The 18809-nt window shown below is 52.6% G+C and overlaps 1 protein-coding gene across 2 annotated transcripts in view; it reads left to right on the top strand.

Moving 5' to 3' along the window:
• Positions 1-6561, top strand: part of Iqsec3 (IQ motif and Sec7 domain ArfGEF 3) — a 103386-nt gene extending 96825 nt beyond the window's left edge. Inside the window, exons 12-14 of one of the 2 annotated variants that reach the window (XM_077798689.1) lie at positions 694-786; positions 2737-2786; positions 6133-6561. In XM_077798689.1, the coding sequence (XP_077654815.1) occupies positions 694-786; positions 2737-2786; positions 6133-6561 (572 nt within the window). Of the gene's footprint in view, positions 1-693; positions 787-2736; positions 2787-2873; positions 2949-6132 lie in introns of those variants that run through there. The other variant, XM_077798690.1, reaches the window with a different exon arrangement.
• Positions 6562-18809: the final 12248 nt, after the last annotated feature.

The raw sequence follows: 18809 nt of genomic DNA, 5'->3' as shown, positions 1-18809 counted from the left end.
AACCCAGGAGAGCAGCTTTAATAAAAGGAACTTGAGTTATGTCTCCTGGCACAGAGAAGCTGGAGGAGTTATTTAATAATGACTGTCGGATCTCCAGTGATGGTGACTGGCAGTTTTCTAACACCACGGGGAGAACGAGATGGAACAAGTTTCCAGTCCAGGGAGAGGCATTAAAGTGGAATGCCAAGATAGATGGCCACACGGGCTGTGCAAGCCCTACAGATGCCCAGGTAGGCGGAATCTCCTTCTTGAGAGAGAGCTTTGAGCACCTGCAGAAGCCCAGTAGCTGGGGTGAGCTCAGTTCTTCCAGATACACATGGATGGACTAGATATTACCGACTTTGTCTTCCCTGCAGAGAGGCACAGAAAGCTAAGATAACGTACCTAACGTCACACAGCTAGGGAGCGCCAGAGCCAGGATTCCAGCTCAGGTAGTTCACCTTCCCCAGACTAGCCTCTTCCGCTGCCCCTCTGGCATTCCAGCAGATCTTGCCATCCTGATGTACAGATGAGACTGTGGCCCCAGAGAAGAGTTAACTGGACCTTGAGTGCCATGCCAGACCCTAAGGTCCCTCCCTGTAGCATGTAGTAGGGCTCTCCTAGTCCTCTTCCGGCTCTCCCCACTTTTCCTTGCTCACCTCTGTGGGGTAGAATTTAGGGTTCCTGTCTGTTCATGGCCTCTACCTTCCTCAGGGGAGCTGGAAAAGCAGCAGGGAACAAAGACGCTCTCCTTCAAGCCTGGGGCAGCCCAGGTGGACTCACAGTCGAAGCAAGGATCGCCTACAGGTGAGCCTCAGCTCTGCCCCGGGTCCCTGGCCCACATGGACACTTGAGGCGCTGGCACCTGGCTCCTGGGTGATTTGGGTGGGAAACGTGCCCCTTTCTCTGGCCATTTCTTTCTGTTGTGGAGCTCCAAGGTTGCTGTCTTTAATCTCATGGGCTTCAGTAGGGAAATGACAAGGAAGGTGAGAGAGAAACCTATCCATTTTGCAAACTGCACCAGAGTTCTGGAGCCCATGATAAATGTCACAGTGCTCTTTGGAGAAATCAAGTCCTGGCCCCAGATGGGAGGAGCAGGGTAAGAAGGAAGGATGGCCAGGAGGGTCTGGGTCTGATCTTGAATCTTGCTGTGCCTGGTGCAGAGCCCTATTCTTTCCCTAATGAGCCCCAACAAGTCAGCCTACCCCAAGATCCAGATGAGCCTCAAACTCAACTCCTTCAAATTGAATTGTTTCCTGGCCAAGTTGAATAAGCTTCAGACGTGTCCCTTTTGCCATGGTCTCTACACCTGCTTCTCCCAACCCCTGCCATGCCCCCTCCTTCTACCTGCTGCCCCGACTTTATTCATCATTTTCAGGGAGCACCACCTCCCTTACACCAGCACCAAATAAAAGGAATGGGGAGAGATGGCATGAGACTTACACCCCTTCCCAACAGAACCCCAGCAAACCATCCAGAACCGTTCAATAATCCAGTCATTCAGTGTCACGTTCAAAAAATGCCTGCTGAGTACCTGCTGCTCTACATGGAACACCAGAAAATCAGGGTCACAGTAAGGTGTCAGCCTGAGCTGAGAAACTCCAGTGGGTTCCATGTGGTCTCAAACCCTCCATAGCTGTCCCCAGATACAGGGACTGGTCACACCAGCTGGGACTTGGGATTCACTTCCAAGCAAGACATGGGGCTCTTTTTGCTGCACGGAGATTCTTACTATAACTGTGATCTTTGTGGATGGTTGGACCTGCCCTGGTGCATCCCTAATTCTCCACCCAGCCTGTTAGGGGGCCCCTTGATTTCTATAAGGTCATAGGATGTGGGTCACTGTTTTTTGCAGGGCGGTCTGAACCCCACAGCTGGCCCTCAGCTGTGATTTACCCCTTCTCACCCACAGCCTGTATCCCCGCTGGCCTCTCTTTTGGGAGCTGCAAGCACAGGTCAGGCCAGGATGCGCATCCCCAGGGACTTGGCCATTGGTGGCCTCAGCCGTGAGGCGTTTCTCTTTCCCAAACAGTGGTGCTGCTCCCTCTTGCATTTTGGAAAACAGAGGGCTGCACATTGGCAAGGGGAGCTGGCACCCCCAGGAGTTGAGAAATCAGAGGGGCTCCTGCTGGGGGTGGGTGGAAACCATCCGTGACTTAGCCAGAAAAGTCATCAAGCTGTCCCTGGGGGTCCGCAGGGTCCCTGCTGTTGTGCCAGGCTAGGCGGGACGCCTTACCAGTAATTACACGCCATTATCGGCTCTGATGCGTGTGGGGCACCAGGTTTTGAATGGTGCAGGCCTCAGCTGATCAAGTCCTCACCACTCAACCAAGTCACAGGGACAGAAACAAAGTCAGGCTTCTCCCTCAAGGGGCCTGTGGGTGAAGGAGGCAGATTACCATGATACCCACAAACCAGGACTCACCCCATCAGCCAGCTTTCCTAGTCCATTTTGGAAAGGCTTTGACTATGGGGAATTAGACTCCACAATGTCAACATCAGACCTCTGCTAGTGTGTGGAGGCCCAGAGATATGCAGCAGCTTGCCCAGATCACACAGCCACTGAGTGGTAGAACTGAGTTCCTGCTGCATGGAGATTCTTACCTGGACAGTGCAGCCTGTCATCTGCACAGATGGCACTTAGGGTATTGCTGCCCTCGACAGCCAACAAGAGAGATGCTGGAGGGGAGGAGTAGGGTGGGCCAGGTTTCCCTCCGGGACTGGTAGAGAATGAGCCTATGCTGTTTGCATTCAAAGCCAAAAGGGAAGCCGCGCTGGGGGAGAAGCCGGTGGAGAGCTCAGGGGAGGTAAGTGGAGGCCTGGTTGTGTCCAGGTGAGTGAGTCTGTGCCCCTCTTGTCCTTCTTCTCACCGTCTCTGTTGTTTCTCTTCTCAGGTATTAATCAATGCCTCCCCAGCCCGACTCACCATTTTACCAATTTCAAGAGATACAATTAAAAGTTACTGCTAGCCTGGGTAATGCCACTCTTCCAGCCCCCAGTTAAGCTGCAAGCACTTTCTGCCCACTCCCCAGCCCAGCCCTCCCTGCCCATTGCCCTCCAAGGCCGAGCTCCCAGACCAGCCCCATGGAAACAAAGCCCATGACACCCCCGCATCCCCCCACCCATGCTGTGCCCGTATCTACTTCCCCAGCAGACTCTCCATGGCTCTCCAGTGTTTACTGTGTTAGAGAACCCAATATTCCCTTCTCAGGCCCTCCATCCCCATAGGAGGGAGCCTGGGTTCCCTCTAGAGAGTCACCCATTAAATCCCCCAAGTGAACATTTCTCCGGCAGACCAGCCCTTTTGGATACCTCCTAGGAAAGATGGAGAATTGAGAGTGGGAGCAAGGGAGGAGGAGGAGCTTCTCCTCGGAACATCTGGTCCCCCAGAAAGCTGGCCCCCGGGGACAGTGATGTGCACAGGAAAAAAGGAGTCAGACTTGGGCTGGGTCATCTTAGAGGTCTTCCTGGGGGGAGAGCTGATGAATATGAAGACCAGCTGTGTTGCAGGTAGAGGGTGGTGTCCCTCCCTAAGCCACCCAGGAAGGGACTGGGGAAGTAGCCTCTGGTCCCTGCCAGTCCCAGGGTGTCTCCCCTGTGGGGGACCATGGAGTGGCCCTGGCACGTTGCTGGGTCCCAGCTCTCCACACTGGATCCTCACACCCCTGTGAGACCCAACCTTACTCCTTTGCTGCCAGGCCCCTGGGGACCTCTAACTGCTCATACAGATGGTCCTTTCCCAACCCCCACTTCAAAGTGGAGGCTCCCACCCAGCTCAATAAGGGAGGAGCCCCACCTGGAGTCTGCCCAAGTCCTGGGAAGCCACAGGATGTCCTGGGGAGATCAGTTTCTTCTCTGTCCCCTTGGCCCCCACCCCCCACACACGTGTGTCTGGAGGAGGCACCTTTACTCGGAGGAGCTTCCTGCCCCAGCAGCTGACCAGCCCCCAGGGTGGGTATTCCATCCCCCACCCTCCTCTCCCCATCTTCCTGCAGCTGCCCATTCTCAGCCTTGCAGATAAACACGCCCAGTTACCAGCCTACCGGCTTGTTGCGCCAGCCCTGCCCCAGCCTTAGCCCCGGCTGCCCAGGGAAGACCCCAGTTGAACACCCTATCTCCCCTCCTGCCTGCCCTTAGGGGCCATGTGGCTATCTGCAAGGCTGCTACCCCTCAGCTAGCTCCAGGGCCCTGCCAGCCTCTGCTCCCCTGCACAGAGGGCAGCCTCTCTACCCCATGGCCTCTCGGCTGGACCCCAAGCTCTCGTCCTCTGCCCTCTCCTCCATCATTGCCTGGCCGAGCCCTCTGGCAGGCGCTTCTCCATCTTCTCTGAGCTATTCTGAGCTGCTACTCATGTTCCATCCTCTCTCTGTCTCTTCTCTTTCTTTCATGAGCAGGGAGGTGAGAAGGGGGTTAAAATGCTAGGGAATTTTGCTGTCACGTCCTGCTTTTCACTTACTGACCATCAAAAACCAAGGACCCAGATTGGGGTGGGGGGCTGCCGTGCAGCAGAGGAGAACTAAAGTAGGAGGTGGAGGGAGACGCTGGAAGAAGCCCAGAGCTTCCAGCCTTCTGGGAGCAGCCGAGGAGGAGGACCAGGAAGGTTGGGTCTGGGCTGAGTGACCAGGTGTTCTCCCTGAGAGGGAGCACTGTGAAGGTGGGGACTGGGAGGCAGATGGGCCCTGAGCTTAGCTTGGCTGTTCTCAAGCCATTTATCTCCTGGGGAATAGTTCAAAATACCAGCAGGTGGGGGAAGGTGCCCATGACCTCCGGCAGTGGCTTCTGCTGAAGTGAGGACCACAGAGGCTCCGTGAGAGGAAGGGTGGCCCCTAGCTGTGCCCTCTCCTGCCATGTGTCTGGAGGCACCTCCATTTGTTTAGGGGGATCTCAGACCTGGACAGTCAGCCTAGGACTGGGCAGCAGGAAGCTGAGAGTGAAGGAGAAAGCCTGTCAGGTGCTGATGGTGGCAGTGGGGCCTGAGAATCCTGAGGGGAAGGCACAGGTGGGGAGCCTTGAGAGGGAAGCAACCCACTGGGAGGACCTGTTTCCAGAAAAGGGATCCCTGAAATTATACCTTTAGCAATCAACAGAACTAGGGAATGCTGGGTGAGGGCTCAGAGAGAGTTTGGGATGGGACCACCCAGTCTAGGCCTGAGATAAGTCCCCCTCCCTGCAGCTTCAATGTCCTCCTTTGCACCGTGAGCAGCTGGCCCCAGGTGGTGCCCAGGGACAGCTGACAGCCCAGTAGGAAGCCTCCTCAGAGAGGGGAAGGGTTCCACCCACAGGGCTCAAAAGGCCCAGGTTGGGGGCTTGGGTGTGGCATGGAACAAGATAAGGAATTAAATCCTTCTCCTTCCAGAAAATTCTAGCCCCCTTGCCCTGCTAGCAGAATGAGGCCCCGGGAAGTTCATACTGACCTCTTACCATATAGGTCACCTCCTCCTGTTCCACCCAAGGGATAAGCAGGAGAGCCTCTCCCCTTCTGTAGCAAAGCCCAGATTGAGATGGAAAGGAGGGTGGGGCCTGACTCTGCCCTTGGCTGCCTAGGTTGCTCTTGAACTCAGGGTCATGGGCTTGAGGAGTCTAAGAGGATGTTTGGCCCAGAACACCCCTTTCAGGGTCCCCAGCATTCTGAAGTTGGGGCACCTCTAGGTCAACAGCCATGAGGCTTCCTCTTCAGCGAAGCTGGAGAGAGGAAATGGGATTGAAGAATCCAAAACACCAGGCTCTGCCCCTATGCCCCATCCGGGACGGTGTCTACACAGTGTCTGGGAGGCCCTGAGCAGATTCAGATCATGACCCCTACCTTTCAAGCTTGGTCAGTACAGAGGGCCCTAGGAAGGAGTCAGCCCTTGACCTAGAGCTTCCCAGCAAGTCCACGAAATCTGACTGCAGATTCAGGCAGAACCCATCTCACAGATGAGGAAACGGAGGCCTGGAGTGCTATGGTTGCCTGTGGACGGTCTCCTACCTCCTCTGTCCCCGCTGCACAAGAGCCAGAGTCAGAACCAGTTTTCCTCTGGGTAGAGAGATGGGTCGCGGGAGAAAGGGCTAAGAGTGAGGGAGGGAGGCAAAGGGAGGCTCAGGGTAGCCAGTCCCAGCAGCTGGGAATTAGTCTTGTAACATTTCATGCTTCTCTGGCTGTTTCTAAACTAGGTGTCAATTCACAACAGGCTTCAAACGTCCCAGCACCACCCCGGGCTGGGGGCCGAGAGGGGAGCACCGCAGCTGCCAGACCTGCAGCCTAGCCCCTTGAGAGAGCAGCCCCCACCGCTGCCACCGCCACCCACGCCCCCAGGCACCCTGGTGCAGTGCCAGCAAATTGTCAAGGTCATTGTCCTGGACAAGCCCTGCTTGGCCCGCATGGAGCCCCTGCTGAGCCAGGCTCTCTCCTGCTACACCTCATCCTCTTCTGATTCCTGTGGCTCCACACCTCTGGGCGGCCCAGGCTCCCCGGTCAAGGTCATCCACCAGCCTCCACTGCCCCCGCCCCCACCCCCCTACAACCACCCACACCAGTTCTGCCCACCGGGCTCCCTGCTGCATCGGCGCCGCTATTCCAGCGGCTCAAGGAGCCTGGTGTAGACTCTGTCCCCCAGCACCCTACTGTCCTAGGAGAGCTGTCCACTGTGGGGGGACTTGGGCTGTCCTTCGCTGCTCCCCACACCCTGGCACGATGTGTTCCTGGTCACTGATCACTGTCATTTTGGAAAGAACCCCAATCCCTGGCACATGGGTTTGCTTGGTCCAAACATCCTCCCCTTACTCAGTTGAGCACCCCCTCCCCCAAGAGGGGGAGACACCACCCACACTCCTGGGCCCACATGGCCAGATGAGGCGACACCTCCTCTTCCTGTGGCTACCACTCTCCCCAGTTGGACCATGAATTGAAGAAGACCAGAGATGAGGGACTAACAGGTGGCCGGCTCTGAGTCTCTTAGTGGCCAGTGGCCAGCAGCAGAGCCGTGGATGGAAGGCAGCTGCCTCACAGCCCCAAGACCAGCGGCATCTGTGGCTGAGTGGAGGAGAGTAGACCCTGGTCCCTGGAGGTACCAGTGAGTGGGAGATGTGAGAAGGGGGACTTTCTCTGCTGCCCCTGTCCCCCAAGGCTGGCAGTCTCAGGGGGCTTCTCCATGGCTCCTCCAAGACATTGGCTGTTCTGACCATGTCTTCCCCCCTCTCCTCTTCCTGGGGCTTTTCCTGAGCTGGCCTGACTCCAGGAGGGCTTCAAGAAAGGGAAAGGGGAGCACTGCGCTGTCTCTGGGCCAGGTCAACAGGGCCATGGAATTGCCGGATCATATATCTGCCAAATGCACTTTTTAAAAGCATTTCTTAATTTCCTGGCCCATAAATAATACCCAGTCAATGCCAAGAGCACACAGGCCCTTGCACATCAATACACACGAGAGCCAATGCCGAAGCAGAAACAAGGGGATGAGGCAGTGATTTGCCCAGCAGAGGTGCCACTTGGTCCCGGGGCAGGGCTCCTTTTTGCATGACTCTGTGGCCTCCAGGAGAGGTTTGGGTGCAGAGGCAGGCAGGAGAAGTGGGGCTCCAGAGGCACTGCATCTCCCCTGCTACCCCCAACCTTTAAATAGTCCCCCTTCTGGAAGGTATGGACCCACTTCCGGTAGGGATGGCTAAGAGTCCTGGACTCTCAAAATTGCAAAGGACTATAATCCTGGTAACCCAGGAGGCTGAGGCAAGAGGATGCAAGTTCAAGGCCAGCCTGGGCAACTTAGTGAATTTTCTCAAAATTTAAAAAATGGGGTTGTAGCTCAGTGGTAGAGCAGGGTTCAATACCTAGTACAAAAAAAAAAAAAGAAGAAGAAGAAGAAGAAGAAGAAGAAGAAGAAGAAGAAGAAGAAGAAGAAGAAGAAGAAGAAGAAGAAGAAGAAGAAGAAGAAGGAAGAAGAAGAAGAAGAAGAAGAAGAAGAAGAAGAAGAAGAAGAAGAAGAAGAAGAAGAAGAAGAAGAAGAAGAAGAAGAAGAAATTGCAAAGGAGCCAAGCAGAGCTTGCTGACTTCCCAGGGCAGAGCAGAATCAGAGCTAACCTCAGGTGGCCACATGGAGCCCAGGGAAGTGTCCTCTCCCCAGTCAGATGAAAGGCAGCCCATCCTCCAAGACCACAGGGGCAGTGCCATCCTCCCCAGTCATGACCCTTCCAGGAAGTGTCTATCTCAAGCCAGGCCAGTCTCTAGTCCACTGTCGCTCCTTCATGAAGATTCCCCCACCCCATCTCCCACTCAGAGCCTGTTTTTAAAGCACCCAGAAAGATACAGTGAATATTGCCCAAGTCTAAATTGAATTGGCTTCTCCCAGCCCCTACTGCACACCCCAACCTGCAGTACTCTGGGCCAGGTAGGAGGCACAGATAATTCCTGGCTCTCAGAGAGGCCAGATGACCTAGTTTCTTATGTACATGTGTGGTCACCCAGACGTCATTATGATGTCACCCGGTGAGTTTATTTCTGTCTTTGTCAGCCCAATTTCCATAACTCATAACTTGCAGCCAATTTGCTGGCTCCCCTGGGGCTCCCAGCCCATCTGCTCCTCCCTGTCCTGGCTGCCTGGGCCCCCTGCAAGGTCTTTTCTGTAACAGGAATGTTCCAGTCAAAGCCTGGGGAGTGGAGCAGCTGACAGATGGACAGATGGGGTGCACAGGTCAGACACCTCATCGCCCTTGGCTGAGAGGTGTCAGGGCCTGGGGAGGAAGTAGAGTTGCAGTATGGAAATGGATTAATCTTGAATGAAGGTGAAAATTATGAATAGGAGGCAGGGTATGAGCTATAAAAGAATGAGCTATGAGCGCAGCTAGATATATTTGTGGGGTGGGAACCGTGGATGCCAAGGGCTGCCGAGGAAGGGGCACAGCCCAGACAACTTGGTCCCCATCATCTGGACCCAGGTCTCTTGCTCACATCATGCTTCAAGCTGAAAGAGTGCCCTCCCTTCCTGTTGATGGGCACAGTGACACTGCCCCCCAAAGGCCTGACTGTCCACCGCAGGGGTCTGTGGGTTGGCACATGTGTGTACTCCATCTGCAAAGGAAGCAGATTGGCGTGGGGTCATGGGCACCCAGCAGTTCCGAGCAGGGAGGGACTCTGACCCCCTGGTCACCTAGGGCAGGAGACAGCTGGGCCTCCTCACCGTCAGGGGAAGTCAGAATTCCCAACATCTGTAACTTCCCTCCCCACTTAGCCAGCAGGCTAAGTCTGGGACCTGTCTCTGTCCTTTTCCACAGAGACCTAGGAGAAGCCTCCTGTCCCTCCCCATGACAGTGGTTCAGTCCTCCCAGAGGGCCTGGCAGAGATGCCCTTGGGCCCTCCTGCTCTCCCAAGAGGGCAGTGGAGTGCTGACTGAGCCCCCAGACCCCATCACCCCAAGATGGCCCCACTTCATCAACTCTCTAGGCCTTACTTTAGGGGACTTGGTCCCCTCTCCCAATTTATCCACCTGGCCCCAACTCCAGAATTGAGAGTGGGGGATGAAACTAGCTTTCCCACCAGCTTTTGGCCAAGTCCCACCTTCAGGCCTGAAACAGGCCCGGCCCTAGCAGCTTGTCCCAGAAGCCTGCCTGTCTGTCTGTCTGTTCACAAAGATGTCTTGCTCCCACACACACTTTTCGGCCCTGGGCCTTTGATCCCTCACCCACTTGTCCCCCAGAGCCTGCCAGGATGTCTCTTGTGCCCAGTAGGCCTCCCTGACAACCATCCATCTGTCTGTCCCTGTGTTCAGCTGTATGTCCCTTCTCGCTGTGCCCCTCCTCCCCGCGTACACCGTTCACCCCACTGGAGAGACACCTCTCTAGGAAAAGTCAGGGTGGCTGCACCCAGCAACTAATCCAAATGGCAAATATTTTGTAACAAAATAGCCCAGAGGTATTTTATCTGTTCAATTCATAGAATTTTAGAGATTATATTGAAATATGTCACTTGAGCCAACTGTGTCTGTGGTTTCATTTGTTTTCACAGAGGGAGGACCCACCTCAAATCAGAGCATCTTCCTGGTTAGGGTCGGGTCAGAGGATGTACTGGTGCCCTCCACCCTTGATGCTTCCCCAATCTTTCACCTGAACCTGTTGCCCTTTCATTCAGGAAACGGGGCTGGCTAGACCAGACCCTGCCATGGGGTTTCAGCCTATGGGAGTTGATTTCAGGTGAAAAATCACCTGAGGTTAATGATCATATCTTGTCAGTGGGATGGGCTCCCTCCACCCAATGGGACTCTTGCTCTCCACTGCCTTCTTGGGGCGGCTGGGGGTGTCAGGCTGCTCTCCTCCACCGTGGCAGCCATTCCAGGATAAAGTATTTATGTGACATTGTTGGGAAGTCCTGGATGGGGAAAGTAAGGACTGGTCATCTAATGGGGGTGCACTAGGGCAGAGCTGGGGAGCAGGGCCAGGAGATTGCCTGTGGGTCCAGATCTGCCTCTTCCACCGCTGCTATCAACACACACACACACACACACACACACACACACACACACACACACAGAGCCAGTTAAGAGACCAGGTAACAATGGAGACTGGAGGCAGTATTACAACGATCAGTGTGCACCGAGGCAGTGGGGGGATGGAGGCTAGGACCCTCCCAGGCTGCTTGGTTTTCTGCAACATAGAGCAAGGGTCCATTGGTGGGTGGAGGGAGCCCATCCCACTGACCAGATTGGATCATTAACCTCAGGTGATTTTCAGTTACCCAAGTGTAAAACCTAATGACAGGGTCCGGTTCGACAAGCCCCTGGAGTCTACTATTCCTGAAATGGAGGGGCAATAGGTTCCAGTGGAAAGACTGGGGGGAGCATTGTTGGGGAACATAATTGGAGCCACAGAGAGCAATTTGGCAAACATTTCCTGAGCCCTATCACGTGCCTGCCAGGTCTCCTGCTGGGAGCTGCCAGAGATGCCAAGATTCTGAGAAGGAGAAGACAATAGCCCGCCCGTGGCTGTAACACAGGGTGAGGGGACTCTGAAATGTGGGCTCCTGAGAGACACAAGGGCTTGGCTGAGTCAGAGCCACGTGCAGTGCTCAGCCCAGCTCTGCTCTTTGCTCCACGGTGAGGTTCTGTTTTCTCCTAACTGGGGACAGAAGAAAGAGCCCTGCTGAGTCACCGGAGGACCTCACTGAGGAAGCAGAACAATGGGTCAAGACGGTACCTGCAAAGCAGGCCCCAGCTCTCCTGGGGACCAGAACTCTGAATGCCCAGAAATCTAGACAAACCTAGTGCCCAACCCAGGGTCCCACTGTCCCCTGTAAAAGAGGACATGACCTCACACTTTTCCCAGGAAATAGGAAATTCCAGAAGCAGCAGAAGCCAGCTAGGACCTGTCCTATCCTGGGAATTCTATGACCCAGGAAGCTGAGGACTGACCCCTGGAGAATACCCCGGAGGGGACCTAGCTCAGCCCAGCCCTGGGAGAGGGCCTGCAGCCAAAAGAACCCCACTGTTCAGAGGCAGGCGGGCTACACGGGTCTAACTTTCTGGCCCCTGAAGTCATCTAGGAGGAATTCCTATCCCTCCAGTGAGAATGGACACCATCCTATTCTAACAAAACCCTCCCAATCCCTCTGGATCCATCTGCCATTGAGATGGAAAGCTCTGATCCTTTTTGTGATGGTGGAAATTCACACTCATCGGTCATTGACTTCGAATTTTTGCAGGAAGGGGTCCCGGGATTTATGGGTTTCTGGCTGAGAGCAACAGGCCAAACAAGATGGCAGTGCTAGAGACTAGGGTGAATTCAATAACGAGCTTGTGCACACCTGCCAGCCAGCACACACCTTCCACCTTCCAAGTGTCTGGGCATACACAGTGAGTGGGATAAACAAAACTCCTGCTTACAAGTTCACACTGGGGGTGCCATCCAAAAGAAACAAGAAATGGACCCGTTATTTCAACATAGAGGTTGGTGACCTGGCAGGGGTCATGGGGAAGGCCTGTATTAGAATGAAACTTCACAGGGCTCTCCCAGGAGGGAATTCTCCAGTCAGGGGCAGGTCTAAGGACCAGTGAACATGTTCAAGGCCACCTCTACAGAGTAGAATGAACAGATCTTCCTGAGACGGAAACCAAGACAATCTGCCCAAGGACCATAACCTGATATATAAATTTACTTGCATGAAAGAAAAAAATCATACTCAAGTGTACAAATGGATGGAAAAACCACCTTCACTGAGGAAATCATCAAATGGGTCTTCTAAATATTCCATCCAGGTCAGATAGTTACCAGAAGCACAGAGCAGGGAAAGAAGTGGTGTGGGGACAGGTAGTCGGGTGGCTTCTAGAGGCAGGGGTGGGGGCAGCACTAAGGCTGGGTGCACAGGCAACTGTGCGAGAGGACCCAGGCCATCACAGTAGACCCAGGAAGCAGGCACCAGCAACAGTGAGGCCCAGCCACCCCAACATGGGGCACCTGCTGTCCCAACAAGTACACGTAGGTGATTCTCCTGATGAAAAAGGAATCCATTCCAGGGCTTGGCAGTTAGCTTGGCCAGCTGGCAGTGACGTTAGTTAGCATTTCATCACTGTGACCAAAATGACTGGTAAGAACAACTTGGAGGAAGAAAAGTGTATTGGGGGCTCATGGTTTCAGAGGTCTCAGTGCATGGTTGGCCAACCTCATTGTTCTGGGCCTGAATCAGGCAGAACATCATGGTGAAAAGGCATGGTAGAAGAAAGCTTCTCTTCTCATGGGAGCCAGCAAGAAGAGAGAGGGGGGGCTTGGGGAGCACACAGGAGTCAGGGGCAAAATATAATTTCTGAGGGCACACCACCTCACACCCCCCACCTGCCTATTTATCATCCAGTACTCCTTTCAAGTTATTAACCCATCAAATGAATTAATCCACTAATTAGGGTACAGCTCTCATAATCATTTCGCCTCTGAATGTTCCTACATGATCTATCACATGAGGTTTTTCGGGGGGGGCACCTCATATTTAGACCATAACAACAGTCTACTGTCCACCTCCTCCCCTGGGACCCCAATCCACGAAGACTTGGGTTTTAAGTTATAACAGGATGGATTCTGTGGCTTATTGCCAGTCAGTCTTGCAACGGATAGCCTCTCACACCTCAGCACAAACCCCACAAAACTGAAGCCAGATTGACAGCAGGGCTGGCACAACATTGACATGGCCATGTGCCTTGGCATATCTGCCCTCCTCTCCCAGTCCTTACAGATGTGGCTGACTGATCACTGCTTTCCGGAACCACCATCCATCACCAGGATGTTGTTGACACCAGGATGCAATAAACTTGCCAGGCGGCCCATGATATCCTTTCCAACGGAGGCACCTTGAAGGAAGGAAGTCACAGGGTTTCTTCCCTGACACTGCTCTCAGATTCCTCGTGGAAAATAGCTCTGCTTTTGTTCTACCAATGGAACAAAAGCCACTTAGATGCCTAGGATTGCTCTCTTGAGGACTTCACATAACTGTGACAACCAAATATCTTGTCCACTGGGTCCCCTCACTTATCCACTCACCTCCCATGAAGTCTTTTCCTCTACCTACAGGGCAAGCCATGGGACTGCCAGGGTCACAGGCATAAACCAGGAGAACTGGGAAGAAAGGCATCCTGAGGGCAATCCACCCCGGGATGCATTTAGCTGCTTTAGGAGAGAGCTCCATTCTGCCCTCCCTCCAGGGAGACCCTTCAGAGAACAGGGAGGTGCTTCCTCCAGGAGAAGGTGAGGCTCAGCCAGAGCCCCAAAGCCACAAGGGCCAAGGGCTGAGTTCTTTTCTGTACCCTTCTCTTCCTAAGGACTCAGAGATAGGCCCCAAGCCCTAACTGGGAGGCAGGAAGATTAAAAGAAGAAACAGGAATAGAGAGGGGGGCAGGTCCAGAACTGGTCCTAGCAGGAAAATTCCATTCTGGAGAAGGCTGGAAGAAACAAGAACTGGAGCTCAGAGGATGGGGAGGAGGGATGGGAACTCTCTCTTTCCCATTCCCCCTGCAGGTCTGTGTGCTTTGTTCCCAAAGGAACCAGGCAGTCTAACCCCACTAGCCAACCCCGAGCACCTCAGGGCTTCCTGCTCCCATGACCCTAAGGACTGACTGATCTCAAGCCTGGCTCTGGGAAAGCTGGGAGCTAGTCACAGAAAAGTCAGGATACCCAGAAGATCATCTCTTCATTCCAACTTCCTAAGAGACCTGGCTTGGTCACCTTCTCCAAAAGCCCCCATTCCATTTTCATCCAAGACAGGTGGGCCTCCCACTACCCACCGTTGGGGAGTAGAAGGCAGTGGGGAGAGACACGGTCCACCTTCACAGGGAGTTGCAGAATCCCCAGCAGGCCTGTGAGCAGACTCACAGGTAAGTTAGTGCAACTAACTAGGTTAGTGATCTTCTTACAGATATGACTATTTAGCTTAAGAAGTTCCCAAAACAACAAAACACAGAACGGGCCCAAAGAAAGTAGAAATAAGGAAATAGTAAAGACAAAAGCAGCCAGATGCAGTGGTGCTCACCTGTCATCCCAGCAGCTCAGGAGGCTGAGGCAGTAGAATCACAAGTTCAAGGCCAGGACCAGCGATTTAGCAAGGCACTAAGCATCTTAGCAAGATCTTATCTCAAAAGAAAAGATTAAAAGGGCTAGGGATGTGGCTCAGTGGTAAATCAGCCCTGGGCTTAATTCCCCCACCCCCCCAAAAAAAATTCATGACATAGGAAATACATATACAACAGAAAAGATTGACAAAGCCAAAAGTTAGTTCTGTGCAACGATGAATGAAGGTGATAAACCTCTGAGAAGACTGATGGGAAAGTCAGCAGGAATAAGTAGATTGAGGATCTCCAAGGAGGACACAACGGCAAACACCACAGGGAGTTTATTGTAAGTAGAATACTAAAATAAACTGCAAATAAACCGTAAGTCTTATGATGATAGTCTGAAAACCTTCCCAAGATTAACACTATCCTAGAAATATATCTAGAAAGATATCTTACCAGTACTCCATCAAGAAAATTTGAGATGTAGAACCATTAAAGAAATTTGAATATGTAGATAAAAGTCCATCTACCACCCTCAAAAAAAAAATACCCCTCACATCACTAGCCTCATGATTCTTACTGCAGTCTACCATACATTCAAAGAACAGGCAGCTACAATCTCATACTTTTTTCAGAAAATAAAAAGAAAGCATGGAAGAAAGAAAAAGAACATCCCTAGGCTCCATTTCATGAGCAGAGTGTGATTTTTTTTTTTTTTTTGATACCAAGGGTTGAACCCCAGGGCGCTTAATCACTGAGCCACAACCCCAGCCTTTTTTTTTCTATTTTATTTAGAGATAGGGCCTTGCTAAGTTGCTGAGGCTGGCTTTGAACTCTCAATCCTCCTGCCTCAGCCTCCCTAGCCACTGAGATTACAGGTGTGTTCCACCAGGCCTGGCCATAGTGTGATCTTAAAGACAAAGACAAATGCAGACAAGTACAATATGGGAAAGGAAGATGAGAGCCAATCTAGCTAAAATACAAACATTCTACACAAAGTATTAAACGGACCTGGTGTTGAAAGGCAAAAACATGATAGACCATGACCAAGATGGGTTCTCCCCAGGAAGGAAAAGATAGTTTGAAATATTTTAAAAATTTGCTCCTACAATTCACTACATTAATAGATTAAAGAAGAAAAACAATCTGATCAACTCATAGATGCTAAAAAAGCAATCCGTAAAGTTCAACACTTATTATTGATTTAAAGATAATAAAACAAAGAAAGCAAACTTGGAAGAGAAGAAAACCTCCTAGCCCAATAAACAGTGTCTACGATCACACTACATAATGGAATGTCAGGATTGCTGTCAAAACTAGGAGGGAGACAGGGAAGCCTCTGTCACCACTTCTAGTTACCAGGTAAAGGGAGACAAGAAAAAGAATAAGGATAGAGATTGGAGAAACACAATTGTCATTATTTCCAGACAGTCTGATTACCTATTAAAAAGCCTGAAAGAATATATATATATATTAGAATTAATGCAGAGGAAGAGGCTGTAGACAGATAGGGAACCCAGATATCCTGTCAGCTGGCTGCCCCACCAGCCTGTCGACTCCTGACCTTGTCCCTGGTCTCCTCCTGGAATCCCTCTCTTCACAATATACCCAGATGTCAGCAACTCTTGTGCAGGACCACCTCCGGCCAGGCATAGTGCAGGACACCTCTGACAACCTCTGGAGGGGTTGGTGACTTGTTGCGAGGGAATTTCCCACTACTGGTTAGGGTGTTGCTGATGTGGAACATGGAGTTGTCCTCAGAGCCAGGCCCTTTGATTCTGCTTACAGCTGCCTTCAGTTGGTGACATGGGTGTGGGCAGAGAAAGTCTCAGCATGGGACTGCGTCAGAATTCTTGGTGGGATTCTCATTTTAGCAGTGGGGTTGGACATGAATCCTATGGAAGGACCCAGGCTGGGCAGGGAATGGGCTCTGCAATTTCTGAGGGTGCTCACCTCCCTCACCTGTCAGACAGGCTCTTCACACCAGATAAGTGACCTGACCCTGCTGGTGGACAGCCTGGAAGCAGAGAGAGCTGGAGTGCAGAGCACCAGGGCCCAGGGCACCAGCCCCCTCCACCCTGCACCCTTACCAGGCTTGGTTCCTGTTGGCTCCCTCTGTCTTCCCCCAGCCCACGCATCCTTCCTGGGCCTCTCTGTACCCAGGGGTAGTTAATATGCATTTCAACCCCGTCAGATCCAATCAACTCTGGTTACTTCACCGAGCAACCAACCCAGAGGGAAGTCACATAGGCTTGGTCACCAGGGAACAGGGCATGTGAGGATAGAGGGCAGCAGGGACAGAGGCAACCAGATCTCACCTGCCTCTGAGCAAGGAGAAGAGGATAAGTGGGGTTCAGGAGAGGGCTCTGGAGGGGCCAGAGGAGACAGAGATAAGGAGAAGGGCAAAAGGCTTGGGGACCGGAAGAGCATGGGGAGTCATTCCTCTTCCCAGTGTGCTCAGAGACCCTCGGATAAGGGGCCATGCCTGCCCCTCAAAGTGGTAGCCTCTTGTACCCTGGAAGCCAAGGACAATATTAGTTATTTACTGCTGCTTAACAAATTAGTCCCAAACATTGTGGCTTAAAACTACAGTACACATTTCTGATCCTTCACTATGGACGGGGGCCCTCCTGGCTGGATGTTTGTAGCACAGGGCTTCTCATGAGCTCTCAGGCCCTATGTCAGCCAGCTACAGTCACCCGAAGGCTTGCCTGGGACTGGAGGATCCACTTTCACAGTAGTCCGTTCAACTGGTCCACAAGTTGGTGATGGCCGTTGCCAGGAGGCCTCAATTTCCTCCTCATGAACCTCTTTATTGGGTGGGTTACATGAGTGTCCACATGGATGCTCCACTCTGAGTCCACTCCGCCATATGGGAGCTGCTGTGGTCTGATACTTCCAATCTACCTTTGAAATTAAAGTTGGCCACCAGCCTTCTCTGGGAAAGGGAAGAGTCTGGGCAGGAAAGGGACTCTTTCCAGGGTAGATGATCAACATCGGAGGATCTGCAGAGTCCACAGACCAGACATCCAAAGACCACCACTCCTGAGCCTCCTGCGGCCACTGCCCTCTGCTTTTCTCCTCCTGCTCAAACCAGGGTCTAGCTTCCTCCACTGCCCAAAGTTCCACCCAGGTTAGGAATTCAGATCCACTAAAACATGAATGTGTGAAAAGGTCAAGAATGGCAGGGGGTGGTGGAGCCTGTGGCAAACCAGACAGTGACTAAAGGCATTTGCTTAAAAACATTTTTCTAGGGCTGGGACTGTAGTTCAGTGGTAGAGTGCTTACCTAGCACCATGTGTGAGGCACTGGGTTTGAGTCTCAGCACCACATAAAAATAAATAAGGTGAATGTACTGTGTCCATCTACAACATATATATTTTTTTTTCTAAAAAATATATTTTTTTCTAAATGTTACACTAGGCCAAATAAACCACAGCTGACAGACTCAAACAGCCCTAGGAGATGAGATGAAAAGAGACCCCAAATCACAACTCACAGCTGGTCCTTATGCACACATGTGTATGTGCACACATGTATACAACACACACACCCCTGTACCAGCGCTCTGGCTGCTTGAAAGAGTAAAGTTGTTAGTCGGCCACAATGACGTATGCCCGTAATCCCAGAGGCTCAGGACCCTGAAGCAGGAGGATTGTGAGTTCAAAGCCAGCCTCAGCAACAGTAAGATGCTAAGCAACTCAGTGAGAACCTGTCCCCAAATAAAATACAAAATAGGGCTGGGGATGTGGGCACAGGCGGGATGCAACCCTGCTCTCCTGGGCCACCAGGCGGCAATAGAGAGGACCATGCCAGCTCCACAGTTGGTTTTCACATGGACCCTGGACTCAGCTATGGAGAGCCTTTCTGCACCCCTTTCTCTTGGACCTCTTTCTTTCCCTACTACCCGGTCTAATAAGGGCAAGTACAGGTGTACAGAGCAGTCCAGAGGAATGCAGATGGGAGCTTCCAGAAGCCAGGAGCTGGGGCATCTGGTGTGCCCACTCTACCAATGGACTCACCCTCTTGAATGGAAAAGCCTTTTACAAGCCTGGGTGGAGAGTGGGAGACGCTCTGGGGATGGCTGGGGGCTCAGGGATGGAACTCGCCCTGGCCAGACTATAGAGGATTATTCTGGCCACTGAACAGTGGCTCTGGGTGACATCTGTCTGCACACAGTTTCCCCCAGGGTGGCCTCCGGTGCCCCAGGACACTATCCTGAAGTGTCCCCACTCTCTCTCCTCCTTTCCTTTCTGAACACAGGGACACCAACTTATCCACACCCTGCCCTCCTCCTGGAAGCCTCCCGCCAGGTAAGGAGCAGGTGTGGCTTGGTAG

Source organism: Urocitellus parryii, chromosome 5 (genome assembly GCF_045843805.1).
Source record: "Urocitellus parryii isolate mUroPar1 chromosome 5, mUroPar1.hap1, whole genome shotgun sequence".
NCBI classification, from domain to species: Eukaryota; Metazoa; Chordata; class Mammalia; order Rodentia; family Sciuridae; genus Urocitellus; species Urocitellus parryii.
Note: the sequence above shows the minus strand (reverse complement) of the source record. Positions and strands in the feature narration are given on the sequence as shown.